Below are 22,113 nucleotides of genomic sequence, written 5' to 3'. Positions count from 1 at the left end.
TGTCGTAAAGATTGCAAGTGAAAAAAGTGACGTAGTCTACAAGCGTGCGTTTTTTTTTCTTCTTCTTTTCTTAGTTGGGTCGTTTTCATAGTTCTCTTTCCTTTTATCCTTAGTTATTGTGTGTCATCGTATTTCTCTGATCTATTATCTGTACAGATGTGCATTTTGGTATCAATAATTTCATATGACATATGGTGCCCTTTATTGTAATAGCTAATTTGTGTTCAATCAAACAAACAAACAAAAATTTATTAATTAAAAATAGATATAAAAACCGCAGTTTCTGCTCATTTCCTCGGCTCGAAAAAGACCGAGCCAATCAGAGCAAATAAACACCAAACAGTGTCAAAACAAACATGGCGCCCGCCGCGGAGAAGCCGTTCGGAGCTGCGTTCAGCCTGGCGCTAAAAGACCTGGATATGTCGTTGGAATCACAAAAAGAAGATGCTTTAAAACCGCAAGTATGTACCTTACTACACGCCATTTTCCTCTGTCAGCTCTGTTTAGTGAAAAATATTCACGCTTGTCGCGGTATTGTCATCATGGCCGCTCACCGTGTGATTGGTTGTTACTCTGCACGTGTTTGTACGGACCACAGAACGTAAACGCCTCGTGAGCACTTCCGGACTAATCACCACCTGTAATATTAAACATTGATTAATACAAGGAGATGAGGATGATTCTAGACTATAGGGTAATGTTGAACTTTGTCTTGTTTTCTGGTGAACTATTGTGTTTCGGAGATGGACACTAAACATATTCAATCAGATCACTCCTCTATATGGAGACAATCTATTGCGGGGTTTCTCAAATGGGGGTACGCGGCGCACTACAGGGCCGGTACTTGAGAGAGAAAGAGAGAGTAGAAATTTACAAATGAAGGCATTAAAGATATATATAAAAACATTTAAAAAAAAAAAAAAGAAGGGCAGGGCAAAAAATCAATTTAATCGAATTTGTAGATAAAAAAAAAAAGATTTTTATTTTGCAAATTTGAGTTAAAAAAAATATATATATATATATTTATTTTTTCCCACCAGTTTTTTTGGACTTTTTCACATTCTGTCCTTGTGGGTTACCGTAGCGCGATGCGAGCCAGAAGAGTTTATTATTATTTTTAATTGTGATGTTATAAAATATGTAGTCATCTGATTTCTTAATCAGAAAATTGAAGCTCCTGTAAAAAAATCAGAGAATTTTTTTCGGGGGCAAAATCGCCCAGCTCTAGTTAAAAACGATCATACTAAAAATTCCTAGCAACACACAAAACAACAATAAAGACACACTTACTGAGACAAAAATACACAAAAGTGACAGAGAAATGTACAAATTGACATTAGAAACAACCACACCAAACACACACACACTGAGAGAATAATTTAAATAACACACAAAATAAGAGAACAATATACCGAATAATATAAACAGACAAAAAACAACAAAATGACACCAAAAATGTGTGTTATCACTCATTCATTCCATCATTATGCTCTATAGTTGTTTTTTCACAGAATTCTGAGCAAAATGTGTTCAAAAGTTAGAGAATGGGGTTACGTGAGCCAAAAAAGTTTGAAAATCCCTGATTTATTGTATGAATGATTAGCAGCCTATCAAAGCCCTGTGAGTTATTGTTTGACCCTAAACATACAAATTTAACAGCCTATAATGGGTGTACTGTACTTTGCTAAATATGTAGATTACTATTTTTGGTACCAACATAAATGTATTTCCAAATTATTAAAATCATTACTATGATAAAATATATATATTTAATTATTTATAAGGCTTTATTTGTACACTTTCAAATTTCCACAACTAAGAGTGTCTTTTTCTTTCTTTGAATTCATTGCTGCCAACTAGAGTAAGAACACCTCAATTTAAGTAATCAAAAAGATGCCGTTAACTTCCTCATAAACGTGTTTGAAATACTGAATATTTGAAATTTCATGTAAAATAATTATATGAATAAAAGAAGTAGATGAAGCAAAAAAACACACCACACAAGAGTTTAAGGTTAAATTTTTTCTGGAATGCTTTTGCTTGCATTTCCCCCCCTCCCCTTGTTTATCAATGCTGATCATGTTTTTTTTTTTTTTTTTTCCAAATTGATTTTTTTCCCCCTCTTATTCAATTGATATAATCTTCTTTTTTTTTTTTTTTTTAATCTTGTTACAAGCACCCCATTCCTCCATTTTTTTTATTGGCAAAAGCAAACATGCTTGTAAATTAGAAATCAATTTCTTTACAAAGGAAAACACATGAAGAAAATACATCCACATCCTGCAAATATAAACAGTAACAAATCCAAAACTATTATCCAATAAACATTTTACAATTTTTACACGCGTGTGACAGTAGCGTACATAAGAAGGGACAAAATTAATGTGGTTAATCTTCCAGGTGTTACTCATGCAAGTGCCTTCTCAGCTGGGAATAATGGTGGGAAAATGTAATTTCTTAATTATGTCACTTTTTTTTTCTTTTTACAAATTCACATCCTCCCAGCCCGAGGATAAAGAAACAAAAAACAAAACAGTATTAAGAAGAAAAAAAAAATTGGATATACACAATGTGGTTATTCTGTTACAGTGAGATTTTGGTCAGACACTGCAAAGATGCAAAAATGAATATCGAGAGGTGCTTGGCTCTGAACAAAACGTGCAACTTTAGAGTTGGTATTCTATGAAAACCGTATATTGTACTTTTTTTTTTTTTTTTTTCATTTAAGAAAAAAAACCAAAAAAAAAAAAAAAAAAAAAGACATTAACCAAGAATGTAACAACAGTAATTCCATTTTTCAAGCACTTATAAAAATTTACAAAAAGTAATCCTGAAAAAATCCAGCAATTTTTCTTACGGTGTAAGGCAAAGTAATTTTGTCATAACAATATATTTATCCATATACTTATATATATTAACATCAACTGTTCAGTATTACATTCAAACACCTGGACCTCACATTTTTGAAATGGGATGATCTGATCTTTATCCTGTCGGCCCCTTTGGGTGACGACGGAGTAGAAAAAGTGAAAATGTTCCACACTCGTGGAAAAGGTGTGTGTGTGTGTGTGTACAGAGTGATACTGGACAATGAGTGAAGAAGTAAACTAAAGTGGGCAGAAAGTAAATAATCACTACTTCAGTATATTGTGACGTGACACAGCGAGTTGTAAACATTGCAGAGGTTTGTTCTATTGCACTTTTTTTTTTACTTCTGTACCTGCACTGACAATTATGTCATGAAAGGAAGTCTTTTTTTTTCTAAATTGAATAATTGTAATTGCAGAATTGGGGGGGGGGGGGGGAGATGACAATCCCAGCGTATTTACCATGTGGAAAAATAAATAGATCTTTCTGGTAGCCTCAGAAAAAGTTCTCAGTTTTTCCAAATGAAAAAAAAAAAAAGACAAACTGGTGTGAGAAGAAGAAGAAGAAGAAAAAAAAGAGCTTAAATACAAGTTTGTATAAAAATACCTATTCACAGTAGACACAAATGTTGTGCATTACTGATATGAATCATCTGGTGAAGCACACAGAAGCATACATGTTTCTCTATCTATAAGAACAACCTATGGTTTTTCTTTCTCAGCAAAAGTGAGAGGGTTTTAAATAAGTCGTCTGAGGAACACAACAAACTTTTGATTAGAATCTAAAAATGACTTCGTCCAGAAAAATACTGCAAAGAAAACAGACAACGAGGGGGTGGAGTCTCCTTTGTCTTGGTTGGGTACACGAGTCCCGACCTCATCGCCTCCAAGACCGACTCTCATATTCGTCGTCTTCATCTTCATCCTCCTCCTCCTCCTCCTCTTCCTCCTCTTCACCTGGCAAGTAGGCGCGAGCATCCTTCTGTTCAAACAAATCAATGATCAATAGATTTAGATGCAGTTTTTTCCAAAGTCAGTTACAGCAGTAAGATAAAGATTATTACGATGTGTCTTTATATGCATTTTAAAAATCTTCTAACTTCACTGATCATTTTTTGGAGAGTTCCACAAACATTAACAAAGTGATGGGATTTGTTTTGAGGTCACAACTTACTCTCCATTGGGGGAAGATTACAGCTTTAAACAGAAAAACAAAACAAAAAAAAACTACAGCATGCAGCAGGGATTTCACCTGACAGTAATGCAGCTTCACTCATGGGGCAAAGAAGCTCTTAGTACTGAGAGGCTCGCACTGGGTTTCCACTGGGGGTAGTGGTAAAAAATTAACAAGCGCCAGAAAAGAAATAAGCAAGTAAAATCTGTGGATATAACTAAATCTTTAAAATGTTAGTCGCCCTCTTTTTTTTTTCTTTAACAAAAAAAAAAACAGTCTGGAAAGCAGTGTTTGTGCGTGTGTGGTACCATGTTGTCTTCATCTTTAGCCTCTTCCTCCTCTGGTTCTGTTGTAACTGAGGGCGTCTTAGGCTTGTACCAGGATATCTGCAGAACGCGACCTTTGAACTTAGCGCCGTGGTTTGCAGCCTGAATAAAAGTGAAATAAAACAGGGAAAAGGATTGTAATAAATGACGGCGATGCATTGTTTCTCATTGATTCATTTTACTTCTTAAAAATGAAGGAATACTTACATTTTCTGCTTCAATTCGAGTCTTAAAAGTCATGACAACACTATTAGTATCTTGGTCTCGAAGGTCCTCGATCTCACCGAATTTCTACGAATGACGGAAGGGTTAAATTACATAAACCACAATTTTTAAAGGAGCACAGTTTAAAACCATTCAGATTTTTTTCATATCAAAGCTGTGTTTTGATGTGTAGAATTGCAGGAAATCTCATGTTCTTACCACAAAGTGCGGCATCAGTTCCTCCTTTTCCTCCTGAGTAACCCCGCTAATGGCCAGGGCTCTGGGTCTGTGGTCGACCACCATGCGATTCACGATCCCACCGCGAGATGCGTCACGAGTTCGGCTCCTGCCGCGGCCCGCGTACATTGGGCCGTGCTCTCCTGCCATCTTTCCGCGACCCCGCCCTCGACCAGTGGGAGGCCTGATCAGACCCAAGCGTGTGGCCTAGAGGACAGACATGCAGGGGAAGGGCTTAGTGGATACTGCCTCATTTTATAGTTAAATCTGTTACAATCATAGCACGAAAAACAAACGCCAAAAAGGTTTGAGTTACAAATACAGAGTAGCCAGGATTAGTGCACAGATGATAAGCGCGAGCTCAGATATTTTTATACTGCGTTTTATTTGAACTAGATTTATATTTGAGAAAGTGAAAGTATAGAACACAGTTGTATGAGATTGTTTTAATTAAAAAAAAACAAAAAACATTATTTAAGCTCTGAGTTTTCAGCCTCTTAATGCACTGTATATACATTTGTGATATAATGTATTGGTTTTTTTTATTGTAGAAGAGTTCAATTTTTAAACATTTAAGTAGTTTTTTTAAATTTCAAAGTTTTATATTTTTCATTTTAATTTTTGTTTTTATTTTAAAAAGTACATTTTTAAAAAAAAAAAAAAAAAAACAATTTAAATGTAAAAATATAATTTTAATCAGTCCTTTTTTAAATTTTATTTTATTGTAACTAGACATTTCAGGTGACCCCATTTTATTTCCTGGCAACTGCACATGGGGTCACGACCCCTCAGGTTGAAAAAAAAAAAACAATCCTAAGCTTTTCTTAAATTCTCAAATAATCTCCAGCACTACGATCTAACCTTTGACCATCAGTTGTCACTCTTCCATTTGTAAATGAGCAACTCTTCCCTCTCACATCAGTCCTGCCTTTATTGGTCAACGACTGATTTTCCTTTAAAGAAGCAGCAGCTCAAACTTTAATGACCCTCCACTTCGTTAGCGCCTCGTCCTCTGGGTTTGCTAAAGTGGCAGCAGTTAAAAGTGCAGAGGGAGGGTTTGGATGGATGGGGCTGGTGTTAGAACACAGGTATCTATGCATTTTTAAATACCAGCAAGAGTAGTTTGAGCCTTTGAAAACTCAAGGGCCTGAAATCCGAAAAAAAAAAAACACAAAAACATGAAATAGGCAACATGTTTGAGTAGTGTGAGGTTGTGATCCCAACTCAAATATCTTTAAGGGAACAAACAAAACAATGTTAAAAGCGGCCGCATCCTTAAATACCAGCATAGGCTTAAGTAGTCTAAATTATTTATTTGAAAAAGCAGGCCTGAATATGACAAGGGAGGGGAAATATGTTTTACATAATGCACATTAAAAAAATAAACCCATGACCAAACCATTATGCCAACTCTTCGTTTGTTTAACGGCAGAATAGAAACTTCGCTATTTTAGAGCCTGTAAACAATGGAAGTTACGAATATATAAATAAAAATAAAACTACTAAAAACATCCTCAGTACGTTTGGCCTCATTTTGCTCATATCGGATCCGAACGGATAGAAAAATGGAATAGGTGGTAAAAGAAATATGACTGTTAGGCTAATAATCTATATATGATTCCCTTATATGTCCTCATCTATTAATGTCCTAATAGATATTTGTGCCACTATTTAAAAAAAACATCGTTTAGATTTCTGCATAACCATTTTGTTTTGTTTTGAATATTATGTTAAGGTTTCTTTTATTCAGATAACTTTTTTGACTTTGATTTCCTGATATGTTTTGACTGTCAACTGCCAGTCTTCAGTGGATGCCTCTGAAGAAGACTGACAGTTGAAACATGTCAGGAAATCAAAGTACATTGTCTGAATAAATTAAACGTTAACATATTATAGTTAAGATTTAATGCTTTAAGAAAAAAAAAGGCAAAACAATACTTTCTAACCCCAACATTGTAGAATACTTGTTGAGAAAGTTGAGAATCTGTAAAATCCTAAACTAATCAGTTTAAAAAAATAAATAAATAAAAATCTATATTTTCCACCATCCTTTTTTTTTTTACTGTTTGGCATCAGAACTTTAAATTCAGCTCCAAAACATGTTTATGGTGTCTCTGTGCTTAGTCATGGGTGTGATGTATACTTGTAGTACCTCAACTTGTAGCAGCCCCAGTTTCCTCTTCAGGTCTGTGGTGTCCTCTCCAGAGGTTAGTTTCTTATGAAAGTCCAACTCAGCATCAAGCAGTTCCTTCTGGGCCTGGTGGGTTGGAGGAGAAAATGAAATGACAAATAAATAAATAAAAAAAAAATAATAAAAAAAAATCCCCTTCGATCAGAAACTAAATCAAATCTTATGCAGACTGTAATGTTAATGATTATAGACGTACATCAGTCTTTGTTTTGGGCTGGCTGTGGTTATTCTTGCTGACCGTGAGTTGGGACGATGGGTTCATTTCATTCTGCAGGCGTGTGATCTTCTCCGTCAGCTCCTTCAGTGTAGCCATGATGTTGGCCCTCTCCTCAGGCTTCATACCTCGATTCTTCTCCAGACGGTTTATCAATGTCTGAAAGCAGGACGACAAGGAGTCAGACAATTCAAAGTGTCAAAAAAAAATCCTATCAAAGCTGAGCCGCTCTTACTTTCTGACACTCAATCTGAGTCTTTAACATCTCCTGCTTCTTCTTCCTCATGTCCTGCTGAAGTTTCAGTGCCTCCTAACAGAAAAAAAAGAGCTTGTTTTACCATTTTTTACATAAAATGTTCCTGTCAATGAGAAAACAAGCATGATAAAAACATACCTGCTTCTTTTTAAAAGCCTCCTGTGCTTCCAGTGCTTTTCCTGTTTTACCAAGACTCTTTGAGGATGATTTCAAAGCTGTGGAGGAGTAGGAGCCTTTTTGGGCGTTTGTCAGAACGGGGGGCGTCTGCAGGGTAAAAATGAGATGAAAATGTTAAATCTTTAAAACAATAATGCAAACAACAGGGTTGGAGTCAATGGTAATTGAAATCGCATAATTTATAATTACAATTATGCTGTAATTGTAATTAATAAAATGCCTTGCTGTTGTAATCATCATTGAATTGCAATTGAGTTCAGATAATTTACTTTGTAATTGACAGTTTAGAATTTCCATGTCAATTACAATTTAATCAACTCCAAATCTTCCAGTCGTGAAAATGTGTTTCAGACCAACTTTTCCCACTACCTGCCACTTCTCTTGAGGTTCATTTTACCATTAACAAAAATTAAATCAAGGGCTATACTGACAGAAAAAAGGCTCAGACGCCCACACCAAAAATATTAATATTAATATTTTAATTGATTAGGAAGCCTAACAAGAAAACCAAGAGATGAGAAACAAATTAGATGATGGATAATATTTTTTGTGTATTTTACAGCTAATTTAACACATGGGTCAAAACCAAACCATTATCATAAGAGATGCTAACACAAGAGGAGGTTAAGTTTTATGGGGTTATATATTCAAGGATCACTAATTGTGATTTATTGAATGCAAGCTTTTTGAGAACGTAATTGTAATTGACTTTCAGTGGAAAAATAATAATTGTAATTGTAATTGGAAAAAAATTCTGGTCGCTTTAATCATAATTGAGTTGTAATTGAACATGGATAATTGAAGACGTAATTGAAAAATGTAATTGACCCCAACCCAACAACAGAAAGGGTCAGTTGAGGTTTTTTTTTTGACCTACATTGACAGAGTCTGCATTTGGATTGACGTTGTCGAGCTTGGTTGGGGCGAGAGTCCCAGCAGCTCCAGGCAGGTGGTGCTTTGGCACAGTCTTGTTCAGCACATAAGCTGCAGGATTGTGCTGCTTGATACTCTGCATGCAAAAAAGCTAATATTTAATAAGACAGAACAGAAACCAGAGCACAGAACTACTGAAGTGTTCAGATACTGACCTTGTGCAGGTTGCTGTGCTGTGGGAACTGACTGGGCGTAGACCCAGCCACCTGACTCCCTGTGCTTTGCTCCTGGAGGCTGGTGCTGTTGGCGGGAGGCTCACGGTGCCAGTACACACGGATGAAGCGGTTGTCCATTACAGCCATGATGCTGGATATGGCTCGCCAGGCCTCCTCGTTCTTTGTGTACTGGATCAAAGCCGCCTCTGGATCTCCACCATATACAACCTGGGTTAAGAGCAAACATTCAAATGAAGCTCCAGACCTAAATCACCTTAAAAAAAATACTGTTCACCGCCCCTTCCATTGTCCTACTCCGACTCCCTCACGAAGGTGCAACACTAGACTTTATTTTTATATTCTCCCTTTAATAAAGTTTTTCTTACCCTTCCTTAGGGAGAGCTGGTAATGGTCACATTTATGCAATAAATAAATGCATTCATTTAATTGTAATAATAATAAAAAAAATTAATTTATTAAAAATGTTAAGTCTGCAGCTCTTGATCATGCATGACAGCAGAGGAAACTTTTACCTGGATATTGACGATGGTTCCAAACTTGCTGAAATGCTCATTGAGCTTCGTGATGTTGTTCAGTTCTCGGGGGATTTTGCGCACCTCCAACTTTGTGTTGACGTAGTGATTCCTCTTTGGAAAGCTGCCCTTATGCTGATTGTTGAAACCAGGCCTACAACAGGAAGAACATTACTGCAAGACATGCCTCCACATATCATTGAAATGACAAATGTGCGTGCGTGCATGCTCACTTTTCCTGCCATGGTCTTTTAGCTGCTGGTCCATCGCCTGCATTTAGTCCCATCGGCCTCTTCCTGCCGTCATGCTCTGAGATGAAGCGGCACACGTTACCTCCAGGTGTGTTTAGTGTAGCAGCAGGCTCCGTCTGGATCACAATGTTAGCAGCTAGAGAAAAATAGAAAACAACCTCTTTAGCTACCAAAAACTCTCTTTCTGAAGTTATAGGATTTCTACCTCTGGGGCCTTGTCCATCAGTGGAGGTGAGGCCAATGAGGTTGGGTCGTTGGGTCTGAACTCGAGGGATGAACTGGCGATAGGGGTTGCGACCCACTGCAGTTAGGCCGGGAGACTCAGGGTTATAACCCTCTGGATCATAGTTATCTGTGCCGGAAAAAAAACAAGCCTTTAATAGTGATGAAAATGATCAAAGTTTCCACTGGAGATAACCTGTAACGGGTATTAATATGATTTACAGTTTAATGAGTTTTGAAAAAAGTTAAGAGAAAAATCCTTAGGATTGCATAAACAATAATTAAGTCATCCATCCCATCAAAGAATAGGACTGAAAAAAAAAAAAAGAAAAAAAAAAAAAACAAGAATGCAATTTTTTTTTTTTTCAAGCAAATAAAAAGAAAAAAAGAAGAAAAACAAAACAAAAAACCATATAAAACTTGTATTTAAATTTAAACTCATAAGCAGTTTTGAACAACCATACAGCTCTCAAGAGTTGATGGGACACCAATGATTTTTTTAAAATAAAATAGTGCAACCTTGTGGGCCACAATTGTTACTGCAGCACCAGGTAACAACCCAGTGCATGCACAAGAAAAAAAACCTAACAGTGAAAGTGAAGAAAAACAAGCAAAACTACAAAGTTTAAACAATGTTTCAATTTCTGAGCACACAGAAAAAAATGTTAGTGACTACAAACAAAAACTAGGGGTAAAATGTCAAAGAATCATCCAGGTCTCAGTCTTAATAAAAAAAAAGCCTCTCTGCTTACACTCAGACTGGATATATTGGGGACGAAGAGACACAGATGAAGACGTGGAGGGAGGAGGAGGAGGAACAGGAAGAGGAGGAAGAGTAGGTGGTAGCCCCATGCTAGGAGGTCCGACCGGAGGAGAAGAAGTGATTGCAGGTTGATGGTTGGGGGTATCGATCCCACTTGTTGCTATGAGTGGGGGTCCTGAGGGAGACACAAAGCCCAAGCTGATGTCTCAACGGTAGGAACAAACAAGCAGCAAGTCTTTGATCATATTTACAAAGTGCTGCTTTAAATCAACCATCAAAGTATGAAGACTACAGTAACGCAATAGAAAATGTGCCAATTCCAGCTACTTTCCAGCAAATGGAAAGCTAACAATATTTTAATCTCCCCCCCCCAATCGTTAACCAGTGCCAAGAGAATGAGTTGGGATAGTGGGAGAAATGGGAATTAACAATTAGACGAGTAGGTTTGTGCTCGAAGATAAATGGCCTGTGAGTTTTTCCATCAATTAATATATATGTATGTATATATATATCTTTCTATAAAAGCAAGGAATCTATGTCTGTCTGACTGTGCCTCAAATATCTCCAGTGTTCAGGGACAGACAGCTCATACTTGCAACATGGCTGGAGCTTGGTTCAAAGCTTTGTTTATCCTGTAATGCTACAGTTAATAAATAATTTCATAAAATTGTCTACCGCGAGCGAAGCACAGTCACTATAGTCACGTGTGTGGCCAGAGCCAATCGCCGAAGAGCTTGAGTAGCTACGTGAGCACGCACCAGACGTGCACACACAGCCAAGCAGACACACGAGTGAGAGAGAGGAAGATAGTTTAAGGCTCTTTCACAAGTTTTGAGCTCCTCTGGACTTCTCTTTTGACTGTTCCTTATTTGGTGATTACGTTTCAAAACGGTTATTTTTATTTTATTTTGAAATCACCACGGAATCAACGCTGGTTTCACCGGACGGAGGGTTAGACCTGAGAGGGGGAAGGGGCGTTTGAGCAGCTGCACTCACACTGATATACAAGCATTTAAACAACTCTATGAAATGACATGCTTTTATAAATATCTCAGAAAAAAACATCTAAAATGGATTCTAACCTTTGTAATTGTAAAGGACATGACTTCCTGCAGTTATTTGTGATTATTCATGCAGCTGCACTAGACTAAGCGAGTTATTCACCACTTCAACCGTTCTATAAAACACATCAAACTCATCATTGCAGCCAATCCAGCCACTGGAAGCATTTTGTTCATAAAGTAAAACACAATTATTTAGTTGCATACTTTTTAACTACTGAATGCTAAAAATCAAATAAAAATAGATTAGTTACTTGACAGTGTATAATAGAGTCAAAAACTTAATAATATTTCACCAATTTTTACTGATATTCTTCTTGCCTCTCTCCTAAATCATTATAGATTTGTGCAACCTTTTTAAGAAGATGTGTCAAACTCATAGTCCAGGGACAATATTAGGCATCAATGGCATCAAGTGGGCTACATAAAATAAAATCCAATTAACAATCTTTTTTTTTTAACTAATAAATATCATATTCCAATCAACTAAAGGTGCAAGTCTTCAGTTTCTTATCTGGACCTACTAAATCATTTGGCAGGCCAGATTGGATCGGATCCCTAATAGGGTGAATTAGGACCCCGAGCCCTGTTTTACACGAGTGTTGTAGAGTTTGCAGATTGTAGAATAAAGTGGCAGCGATACTTACTTGTCATGGGGAAAACGCCTGGTGGGGGAGGCTGGTTGAAGGGTGGCATTGAAGGCATCCTGAGAGAAGGGGGCGGCTTCATTGGGGGCATGGGCATGCCAGCGGGGGGCATGACGGGTGGTGGCGGAAAAGGGATAATGTTGGGCAAATTCACATCGTCCACAATGAGAGGGTCGCTACCATGGTCGAAAAGACAAAGGTCACCACGGACACAGAAGCCTTTTTCTGTGGGATTGAAAGAGAAGATTTTATTTTACACTCAGTACAAGTTAGCGTGTTAGCATTAGCAATTTAAAATAGTGGTTTCAATTACATAATGTCAGCAAGTTCATTTTGTTTTCTTTTTTTCTTTAGATAAAATGTTAAGTTTGCAATTATTCTGACAATTTTTTTCAGGAAGACTGACAGTTGGCAGTCGAAACATTTCAGGAGATCAAAGTAAATTTCCTGAAAAAAAGATTTGTCTGAATAAATGAAACCTTAACATATTATGCTTTCAGTTACAATAAAGGTGACATTTTATGTTTTTTTACAGATTACTTTATAAACACATTTGACTGCTGCCATTCCAATTGCTGGTAGAATTTCAACAATGTTCAAATGGGTTTGTGAGATGAAATGAATGTGCGGTACTGGTTTACTGGTTACATTCGTTGAGCCCAAAAAACCTGCACCTGTCTAATGAGGCAACAATGACTCCCTGATGCATCGATGACGTCAACCAAAAACTTACAGGAATACCCATCATAACACAAAACCCGTTGTTTACATATGTAACTATATGTATGATATTCTTTATTTAAAGCCTCCGCATCTCTGCTCCAGAAAATGCACACTCAAATATATAAGAAGCCATAACATTCATCATCACTTCTAAAAGTTCAGGAAATAGCGAGTGTGTCAAACCTACATCTGAAAAGTTATTTACAAAAGCCAAACAATGTTTTAATGAAAAGACCAAAAACACCACGACAAACAAATGCCTGAGTTCAAGTCAGGGATAGTTTCCACGTCATATATTTACCCTGTAGTCTCATTAACAAAGTGGCTCCCTGGGGTTTAAGCCCTGCCACTGAAGGTTACATCAGGGATGGAGCTTTAGTTCAGATGCTATTGTGCTGCTTTTCTCTGCTGGTGCTTCCCCCTTAGGACAGAGAGGGAGTGTGCTAAACACTCATTGGTCATTAGTGAAAGACTAAATGATGCACTGACTGAAGGCTCTGTGGAGTGAAGAATGGCTAGTTTACAGCAATGCTAGGGAAACAAATTACTCGACCCTCACCCTGTTCAATCATTTGATCTACCTTATTTTTAAAGGTTTTACATTGAGTTCAGCCTTCAGTTTTATACAAACCGCACACCAAACTAGGAAAAACAAGAAGACAGTCATCAACATCCCCCACCAGATTGATTCTCATTATAACTCAACCTTTTCCTAAATGTCCTAAATCTAAGAACTTAGATGTACACATAAGAAAATATTATTATCACATCAGAATATAAAATTACTAACTATCTTGAACGGTTTGTAAATAAAGCTGTCCCCTTTGAAGATGCCTCAAACAGAGTAAAAAAAATGGAACATGGGCAATAACTCTGAAATTGTGCACTTCTCATTTACGAACTCCATCAAGGTATTGATACCCTGAAGCCACACACTGAATTTGGTATTCCTATTTCAAACGGTTACTGAGAAAAGCTGTCCCCTTTAACTCAGACACACAGACAGACGGAGCTCAAACCGATAATTAAAGCAGTGATCTAAAAAAACCAGTGGTCTGTGCTCACCATCATAATCCCTGCAGCGCTGTTTGAGTGGGCCGCTCTTGTTGGGGAACGGTTTGTTGATTCCCTCTGGCCTCTGCGTGCCATAGTATCCAGACCAGCTATCGGTGGTGCTGTCTGGAAGGTGGGCCGCTGTCGGGATTGGAGCACCTCCCAATCCTGGGTGTCCAGCGGATGATGATGAGGAGGAAGAAAAGGGGTGTGGAGGAGGGGTGGGCAGAGGCAGGAGAGGGGACGAGTGCTGCTGAGGGCCTGCGGGGATGGACGAGTTGTAGCTGTCGTTGTCTTTGATTTCCATTTCAAACTTGGACTTGAAATCTGTCGAGTAAATTTAAATACAGAATAATTATTAGTAAATCAAAATTTAAGGCAGGGCAAATGTATTTGTATAATGCATTTCATACACAAGACAATTCTATGTGCTTTATATGATCAAAAAGCAGCTTAAAAATCTATAAGAACATTAAAATCAGCAGTGAAAACATTAAATCAACAACATGATTAAAAAACTCCCTCTCAATTAAGGACATTTTGATGATTTTTTTAAAGGATTATAAATTAATTGACAAATTCTAATCCAAACCTGAAAATTGTGTGCAAAAATGACCAAGCGCCAACATTTCACCGAGCTCAAGCTAATCAACCAATTCAATATTCACCTTGATAGTAATAAGGCCAACTCCACGACACACTGCTGAATCCCCATTGATGTGAAGGCAAAGCTGTCCACATTGTTCCTCTATTCCAGGCAACTTTTCCAATAACGCAACAACTACTCTCAATAATCTAAAGCACCTTAAACCAAGGATGTGTCCACCAGCAACTGTACTTTACTAATGAAGCCTTCACTACTGCAGTGTTGACAAAGCACAGTGACACCCCTGGGTGTTCTTCACAGTTATGTTGTTACTGGTTGTGAGGAAAGGATGTGTGTGTCTGTGTGTGTGTGTGTACAAACCCTCACCTCTGCCTCCTCTGTGCTCCCTGTCTCTGCTCTTGCCTCGGCTGCCACTCCTGCTGCGGCTGCGGCTGTAGCTCCTCCCACGTGGGCTGCACCTGCGCCGGTCGTGGCGCTCGCGGTGAGAGTCGCTGCCGGGTTTCCCGTGCCGATCGAATTCCCGACGCTTGCGCTCGTCCCGTCTCCTGTCATCGCGGCCCCTGTGATGTTTGTGGATCGAGGTGTCAAGTTTACATTTATTTCTGATCATAATATTAAAAAAAAAAGAACAAATTTATCAAGTTTTAATGGAAAAACTTGTGAAGCACTGATGATTAAACTTGGATTTCTCTACCCTTCAAACAACTTCATGAGAGCTTGAGTATTCACGCTTGCATACATGTAGTGTTGGGCGATATATCGAGTTGTCTATTTTGGCGATATTGACAGTTACATATCGCCTATATATATTTTTTTTTTTTTAAGTTATTTTGTTTTAAAACACATTTTGTGCAATTGCTTGTTAATACATGTGCCTGTGTGGCATTTTGCTCAGCAAATTTAACCCTATATAGTTGCAGTTTTTAAGGGACAGGATGACAGTACGTATCAAACCAATAAATCAAACGTTAGATGGGATAAAACAGGTTTGAAATATAATTTTTCTCTATAGGAAACGCTTTTAGCTCAGTTCATTTTATCTAGTGACTGCTGGGTCTGCTTGGAGAACTGTTCAATTTTTTTTTAAATATTAAAACCAATCACATAAATTGTTGTAGGGTATACATACAGCAACATGTTTAAATACTTAAAGTAGAGAAACCCAATTTGAGCCCCTCACTTGAGGAGCTTAATTTTATATCTCATATATATATATATACTTTTATATCTCAGTCCTTTTTTCATACCGTCTACTGTTACTACATGCGTCACAGCTGAGGGACAAGCACATACTGGACACCTGGGGCCTTCATCATCATCATCAGGCTAAATCTAGAGCTTATGAGGCTGGAAACAACTCATGCAAATGTAACCAAATGGTGCGAGCTTCACAAAACATCATGCAAAACCCAAGGTTTCTGTCAAAGATGCTGCAAAAGCTGCAGTTTTGCGCCGCTCACATGGCGCAGCATCTTTTGTGGGGAGAAAAACGGTGCTCGTAGCCGCAGAAATACCTGGATTCATTGAAATCAGAACGGTTCCTCAAAGGACTCCTCCTCCTCCTGTTGTCCCTTTCCTCCTCTAGTGTTCCAGCCTTTAGGGAGAGGTCACAGTCAAATTACAACATCAAATTGTGTTAGGAAAACAAATTTAAAAAAAAAAAACCACACCTAACAACATAATTTATTATTCTCAAATAAAATATTTATCAAACTTTTGTTTGAGTTATACCGAAGCCACCAAATATCACACCAACTCCTTTTACCTCGACACCATCAGATTTGGCTGCAGGTGGCTTCATCTCCTCTTTAGGGGTTTCCTTGGCAACAGGATTTCCAAGGTAGTTCTTAGTCGTGAGACATTCAAAAAGCTTATCCACAAATCCCATGGTCTCTGCAGATGAAACAATCATATTAGCAAATGTGTTCTTCATTTAAAACCCCAGTTTGTGTTTAGTCTGAGAGAAAAGAAAAGTTCTGTAACTTCAAATGATGAGTCACTGTGCGAAAAATACCACAAGCGCCACATTAAAAAAAAAAAAAAACACACACGGTTAGCATGTTTAGCAACACAAACTCCCTCCAGTGGGCAAAGTAGGAACCAACAGGATTTAGAGATGATCTTAGATGTCTGCCCACACATTATGGCTGTAGTCAACAAAGGAAATGGTTGGTCGACCAAGACTTTGGCACAGGTAGCGATTCGTCAACCAAAAAAAAAAAAGAAAAAAAAAAAGAGGTGTCATGCTGCAGCGTACTGTCCTCTGATCAGAGCAGAGGGACAGAATTAAGACACGCTTGAAGCATCCACTGTTGAATAAATCCTTTTTCTTCACAAGAACAAGGATTATCTTTATATTTCATATGTGGATTATGTAAACAGAGCCATCTCTAGCGTGTGCTGTGCACCTGTGTGTGTTAGACGTCCATTTGTGTCCCCGTGCGCTGATCTAATGATGACAAACAGTTGTCTGTTAAGTGTCAATAAAAGCAGGTTTACCACTAAAACAAACGTAAATATGTCATTTATATGGGGAAAAAAATAGGTTTTAATTGTAGGTTTCGGGTCGGGCACGGTTGTAAATACCTAATGTCTGTCGGACCCGTCGGTCTCAGTTTCGAGTTTGGGCCAAAGGTTGAATAAGGTTCATATCATAAACGGTCTGTTTAACCACCAAAAACCAAAACAAAATATTGGCCTCTCTTTTCCCTTGTCCTCCTCTCCACCCGCTCATTCATTCTCCAGATCCACTGCACAAAAACTCTGAGACAAATGTGACAACGCGCACGCGGGTCAGATTGGAGCCACAAACCATTCACACTGGAGTCTGATACAGGTCACATTTTAAATGGTAATGTGAACAGTAGGGGTGGGAACCTCTGGGTACCTCACGATACGATACGCGATACAAAGCTCACAATAACGATTATCTCATAACATGACGATACTGCGATTATAGATATATTGATCAGAAATCAATCTACGATAATCTATGACATAACAAGAAAAAAAGATTAAGTGAAAAAATATTTTTTTATTTTACATCTCTGAAAGACAATAAATTAAAAAAAAGTGTCCTATGAACAGTGACACTATTTTAGTGCAACATTTCTGTACATAAGTGTCAACATACCAATGTAAATAAATAAATAAAATAAATATCTCCAAAAAAAATAGGGTCTTTCTTTCCAGTGACACCATTATAGTGCAATATTCCAGTAAACAATATATTGGTTCCTTCAACAAACAGTGACAACATTTCTGTGATGACGTACCTGCACATTTTAGTGAAAAAGCAGAAAAGGTTTTGGAAAAAAATAAATAAAAAACGATACTTAGCGGTAGCATATCGATAATCAATCGTGCAGAAAAATATCGCGATATATCGCCGTATCGAGATATTGTCACACTCCGAGTGAGCAGATGAACAAAAAAATTGTAAATGAGCATTAAGGCCACTTTGGAGAAGGGCATGGATGGTAGGGACGCACAGGAGTCGCTTCGCAGCCAGAAGGAGTCTGGGGTATCTGCCCTGATTTAGTTTCCACACACCAGTGGCCCTGTAGAGTTACATTTGCTTCGGTCTTGAATGTAATCCTTAATTTCGTCGAAACTGGATCCTCTTTGCACAGCAGGATGAGTGCGCGGATGAGAGTCAGGTTGATGCTGCCGTCTGCTATGCATGTGGACTGCGCACATGCGGCGTTGTGTCACATACTTAATTGACAGCGGCGAGAGTTAACAGGAAAAAAAGCCCATCTACTTATAAAATATATATAATACTGCGATTGTAGATATATTGATCAGAAAGCAATCTACGATAATCTATGACATAAAAAAAAAGAATAAGTGAAAAAATATTTTTTTTATTTTGCATCTCTGAAAGACAATAAATTAAAAAAAGTGTCCTTTCATTATTTTGCAAATAATGAACAACTTTTAATGCTAAAATTGAAAGTCAAAGTCCCTTCATATTTAAAAAGTCATTGGTCGACGGCATCGACCAATTAGTCAACTAAATGACCAAAGTTGGCAGCCCTACCACACATCTTGTGAAGTTATTTCCATAGATTGTGATAGTCTGTCCAAGATAAAAGTTTTCAGCATCATCCCAGAGGACTCATGCTTGTTCTCACATGATGAGACATTGGACTGTACAAAGGGACTACACATTATGGTTTTTTTTCATTTCCAGCGCGTTTAATTTAGCAAAAGCAGTCATTTCTTCTGAGCACAATCACACTGCACCTTGACCATGAACAAAGATCCATGGGTAAAGATTGTACCTTTTTGTAGGAACACATCAAGCTGATCGGCACAAAGGGCTTTAAGCTCTTTTTCAGGCTTGTCTTTCTTCACAAGAGCCACCACATAGTTGGCCAACGCAGAGGGATCAGCATCACATCTGCAGAGTAAAAGAGAGTCGTCTAATGTTTAGATACTCTTGGGAATAAAAATAACAAAGCAAATAAAGAAAAAAACATATACACATGACAAAGGCGAAATTCAACAAGCTGTGCCTTTTCCTATGTAATCTTTAAGCACCAAATATTGTAGCTGTAGCAGTCTGAAACTAAACTCATGCACTTTTTAATCTCTGCTTTTGTCCTCAGTCTGATGCCTTACAAGGATTTGTCTTTTTATGGGATTATTTTGCATTTTATTTTCCCAAAGTACTTTGAAATGTTGCTAGCCGGGGAAGCTATTGAGGATTCAGTGATACATTAACAGTTAAGAGGTCACAATGTCAAAGTCAGTAGATGACGAAATAATGATTGGTGGTGGTTAAAGGTAATAAATACATCTAGGTGGATAAATACCATAAAAACATAAATTGGGTTTAGGGGTCACAAATGGCCTAGCTTGATCTACAGTATGCAAATAAATAAATAAAATACTTAATAAATAGAGCCAAAAATCGCTTTACCATTATTTATTAATATTTTGCGTCCTTAAACGGACAAAATATTTTGTAAAATCTTTGTTTACTGTGTAATCTCTGAACTTTACTACGGTAAATATGTAGAAAATGACACCAATTCACAAAAACAAAGTGCACAAATTGTCCATCAAAAATATTTGATTAAAACATTTTTTTTTACTGTTGGATGCATCTTTAAAAGTGCTTTATAGGTAAGAGACACTTTCTATATCAATAGAAAGGTTTCATATGATGAGATAAACATAATCTAAATGTTTTTTAAGCAGTTTTTTTTTGGGGGGGGCAGAAAAATTCAATATTACAATGATATAAAGAAGGGATGTGCCATCTAAGGAACATCACGATTCGATTAATCAACGATTATTACGTTAATAACAATTTGACATAAATATAAATAATGGTGACATCAGTTTGATTACTTTAATTCATGGATACTGACACAGACATATATACCTTGTTTTAAAGTATGAAATAGCCACAAAGTGAGGAAAAAAATAAACGGTGATAATCGTTAATATTCTAATAATCGTTGCCTAATCGAATCGTTCCTTAGATGGCACACCCCTATTACCTTGTAGTTAATACAACGATAATGCTTTATTACTGTGTTATACTATTTGCACATATGCAAACTCTGTATGGCAGTTTAAGCATAGCTAGAAAAATAAGTAAAATCTTGCAGATTGTTGTCAGGCAAAGACTTAAGGCGCCCACAACGTGCATGACTTCCTAAAAATAACAGCACAAGCCAAACATAAGCCAACATTTTTTATTTCTATGGCTACACAGACTGGAAGCTAATCCATCTTTTTAACGGCGTAGTAAGACAAGCTAGCAGCGACGACTTTTAACGACTCGTTCAAGAACTCGCCAGTAGGCTTCAGCCACTGTTGTTCCATTGATGCCTGGCTAGTTGACTGGTTAGCCGGATAGCACCGCTACACGTAGCATGCGGGCTAAATGTCATTTCAACACTTACATGGGCTCCAGGAGTTTTGCGAGCCACGTCTTCAAGGCGTCCACATTCTCTATAATCATGGTGAAAGAGTCCACAGAGCTGCCTAAAAAAAGAAGGTGTGCGTTGATGAGGCTACTTTCATAGTCTGTGCATTAAGAAGCAGAAAGGCCTCCTGGTCTCTCTTCACGCGCAGTTCCAACGAAAAGCTTGACGGCACGGCAACACGAGCGAAAATGTCGTAATGTAAACGAGAGCCGTATAAGCCTTTTCACACTCTGGAACTGCGCATGCGCGACCTGCGGGGGGGTCATAGGTCGAGAGGGATAAAAACGTAAACAAGCTCGTCCCCTCTGTTGATATTTCCAACCTAACAGCGTTTTAATTGTTATTCCAGAGATCGTTAGTGTTTTAATAGTGTTCATATTATTAATATTCGGACTAGAGGAGGTGACCAGGGTTTTCTGGTGATGCCAATTTCGGCCGATCCGAGCACTTCTAAAAACCGATGAGAAGCGATCGTCCCCTCGCTTCCACCCTAGTGAATGGAAACACAGACTATCTGGGTCTCCAGTGGGCGAATTCGGACTCTACCCGGGAATGATGCACATATTCGAGCACTTCTGTAAAACCAATGAGAGAAACAATATTAAAGCGACAGACCTCCTCTGCTTCCACACTCCATCTCCCAAGCTTTCAACTTTTGATTATGTATTTTCTGTATTTATTATATTGTTTTTTTTTTGTTTTTTTTTACTTGTGTAATTATTTTAACAACTGTAACGTGTTTTAGAGTTTTTGAAAAGCGCTTATGAATAAAATATAGTATTATTATTATTGTTGATGGGACAAGTGAGATTTCCGAGTGTGAAAAGGACAGTATGAGTTCTCAATTTGAAAAGGTACATTTACGAGGTTCACCATTCACTAACCAGGTCCTTGGTTGTTTTTTATTAACCAATAATTTTAATTCAATTTCCAAATGTGAAGGAAGTGCACAAGATGGACATCAGCTGAAACATTTTAAAAGTCAGAAAAAAACAGAATTTCCAGCTCGTGTGCAGCATTAGCTTTAGCAGCTAACTCGGTCTTTCTGCCTCGGAGACTGATACTGTGTTTACGCAAAAAAATCTTTCAAGGAATTAACTCTCTAACGGGAAAATAATCTAAATCTCTGTCAGACTCGCTTCCTATACCGTCAGCCAAGGCGAGTTTATCCCTCTTGACCTTTGACCTAATGCGGAAGTGTGAACGAGTGTGAAAAGGCTTATTTAATATTTTGATGTCCTTTCATCAATTAAAATAATATGAACGTTAAACAAGGCGAATATATATATATATTGAAGATACATTACTTTAACTATTAACAATATCTCCCAGAATGCTTCACGGTTTGGTTTATTCTTCCGTATGAAGCGTTGCCAGGTTGCGCGGATCCTCCTTCAATTTCGCGGGCAAAAAAGTATCTCTAATGAATTAACTCATTATTTAAAATTTCCCATTCCCCGTAAATTGAAAGAAATCCATTTTAAGATATTGAATGGAACCTACGAATCTAGTGCTCTGCCAAGGCAAAGATTTGGTTTTGAAACAAGTGGTCTTCTTCCACTGTACAATTTTAC

The 22,113-nt window shown here is 37.7% G+C and overlaps 1 protein-coding gene across 2 annotated transcripts; it reads right to left on the bottom strand.

The window, feature by feature from the left end:
* Window positions 1-2,109: 2,109 nt before the first annotated feature.
* rbm27 (RNA binding motif protein 27) lies at window positions 2,110-20,706 on the bottom strand. Of its 2 annotated transcripts, none has more exons than XM_028467415.1 (21): window positions 20,516-20,706; window positions 18,881-18,999; window positions 16,360-16,487; window positions 16,109-16,188; window positions 14,961-15,154; window positions 14,000-14,314; window positions 12,212-12,436; window positions 10,493-10,678; window positions 9,724-9,870; window positions 9,501-9,654; window positions 9,268-9,421; window positions 8,735-8,962; window positions 8,524-8,655; window positions 7,608-7,733; window positions 7,449-7,523; window positions 7,196-7,372; window positions 6,961-7,065; window positions 4,791-5,015; window positions 4,575-4,658; window positions 4,350-4,469; window positions 2,110-3,849 (listed from the first exon to the last, which is right to left on the bottom strand). In XM_028467415.1, the coding sequence occupies exons 1-21, from the start codon at window positions 20,572-20,574 to the stop codon at window positions 3,745-3,747; spliced, it is 3,138 nt and encodes a 1,045-aa protein (XP_028323216.1). In that variant the 5' UTR covers window positions 20,575-20,706; the 3' UTR covers window positions 2,110-3,744. The 2 variants fall into 2 exon arrangements, with proteins under 2 accessions (XP_028323216.1, XP_028323217.1); XM_028467416.1 differs by having other exon boundaries at window positions 7,238-7,372.
* Window positions 20,707-22,113: the final 1,407 nt, after the last annotated feature.

Source organism: Gouania willdenowi, chromosome 14 (assembly GCF_900634775.1).
Source record: "Gouania willdenowi chromosome 14, fGouWil2.1, whole genome shotgun sequence".
In the NCBI taxonomy this organism is placed as follows: Eukaryota; Metazoa; Chordata; class Actinopteri; order Blenniiformes; family Gobiesocidae; genus Gouania; species Gouania willdenowi.
The sequence above is the reverse complement of the archived record's forward strand: the minus strand, read 5'-3'. Positions and strand labels throughout refer to the sequence as shown.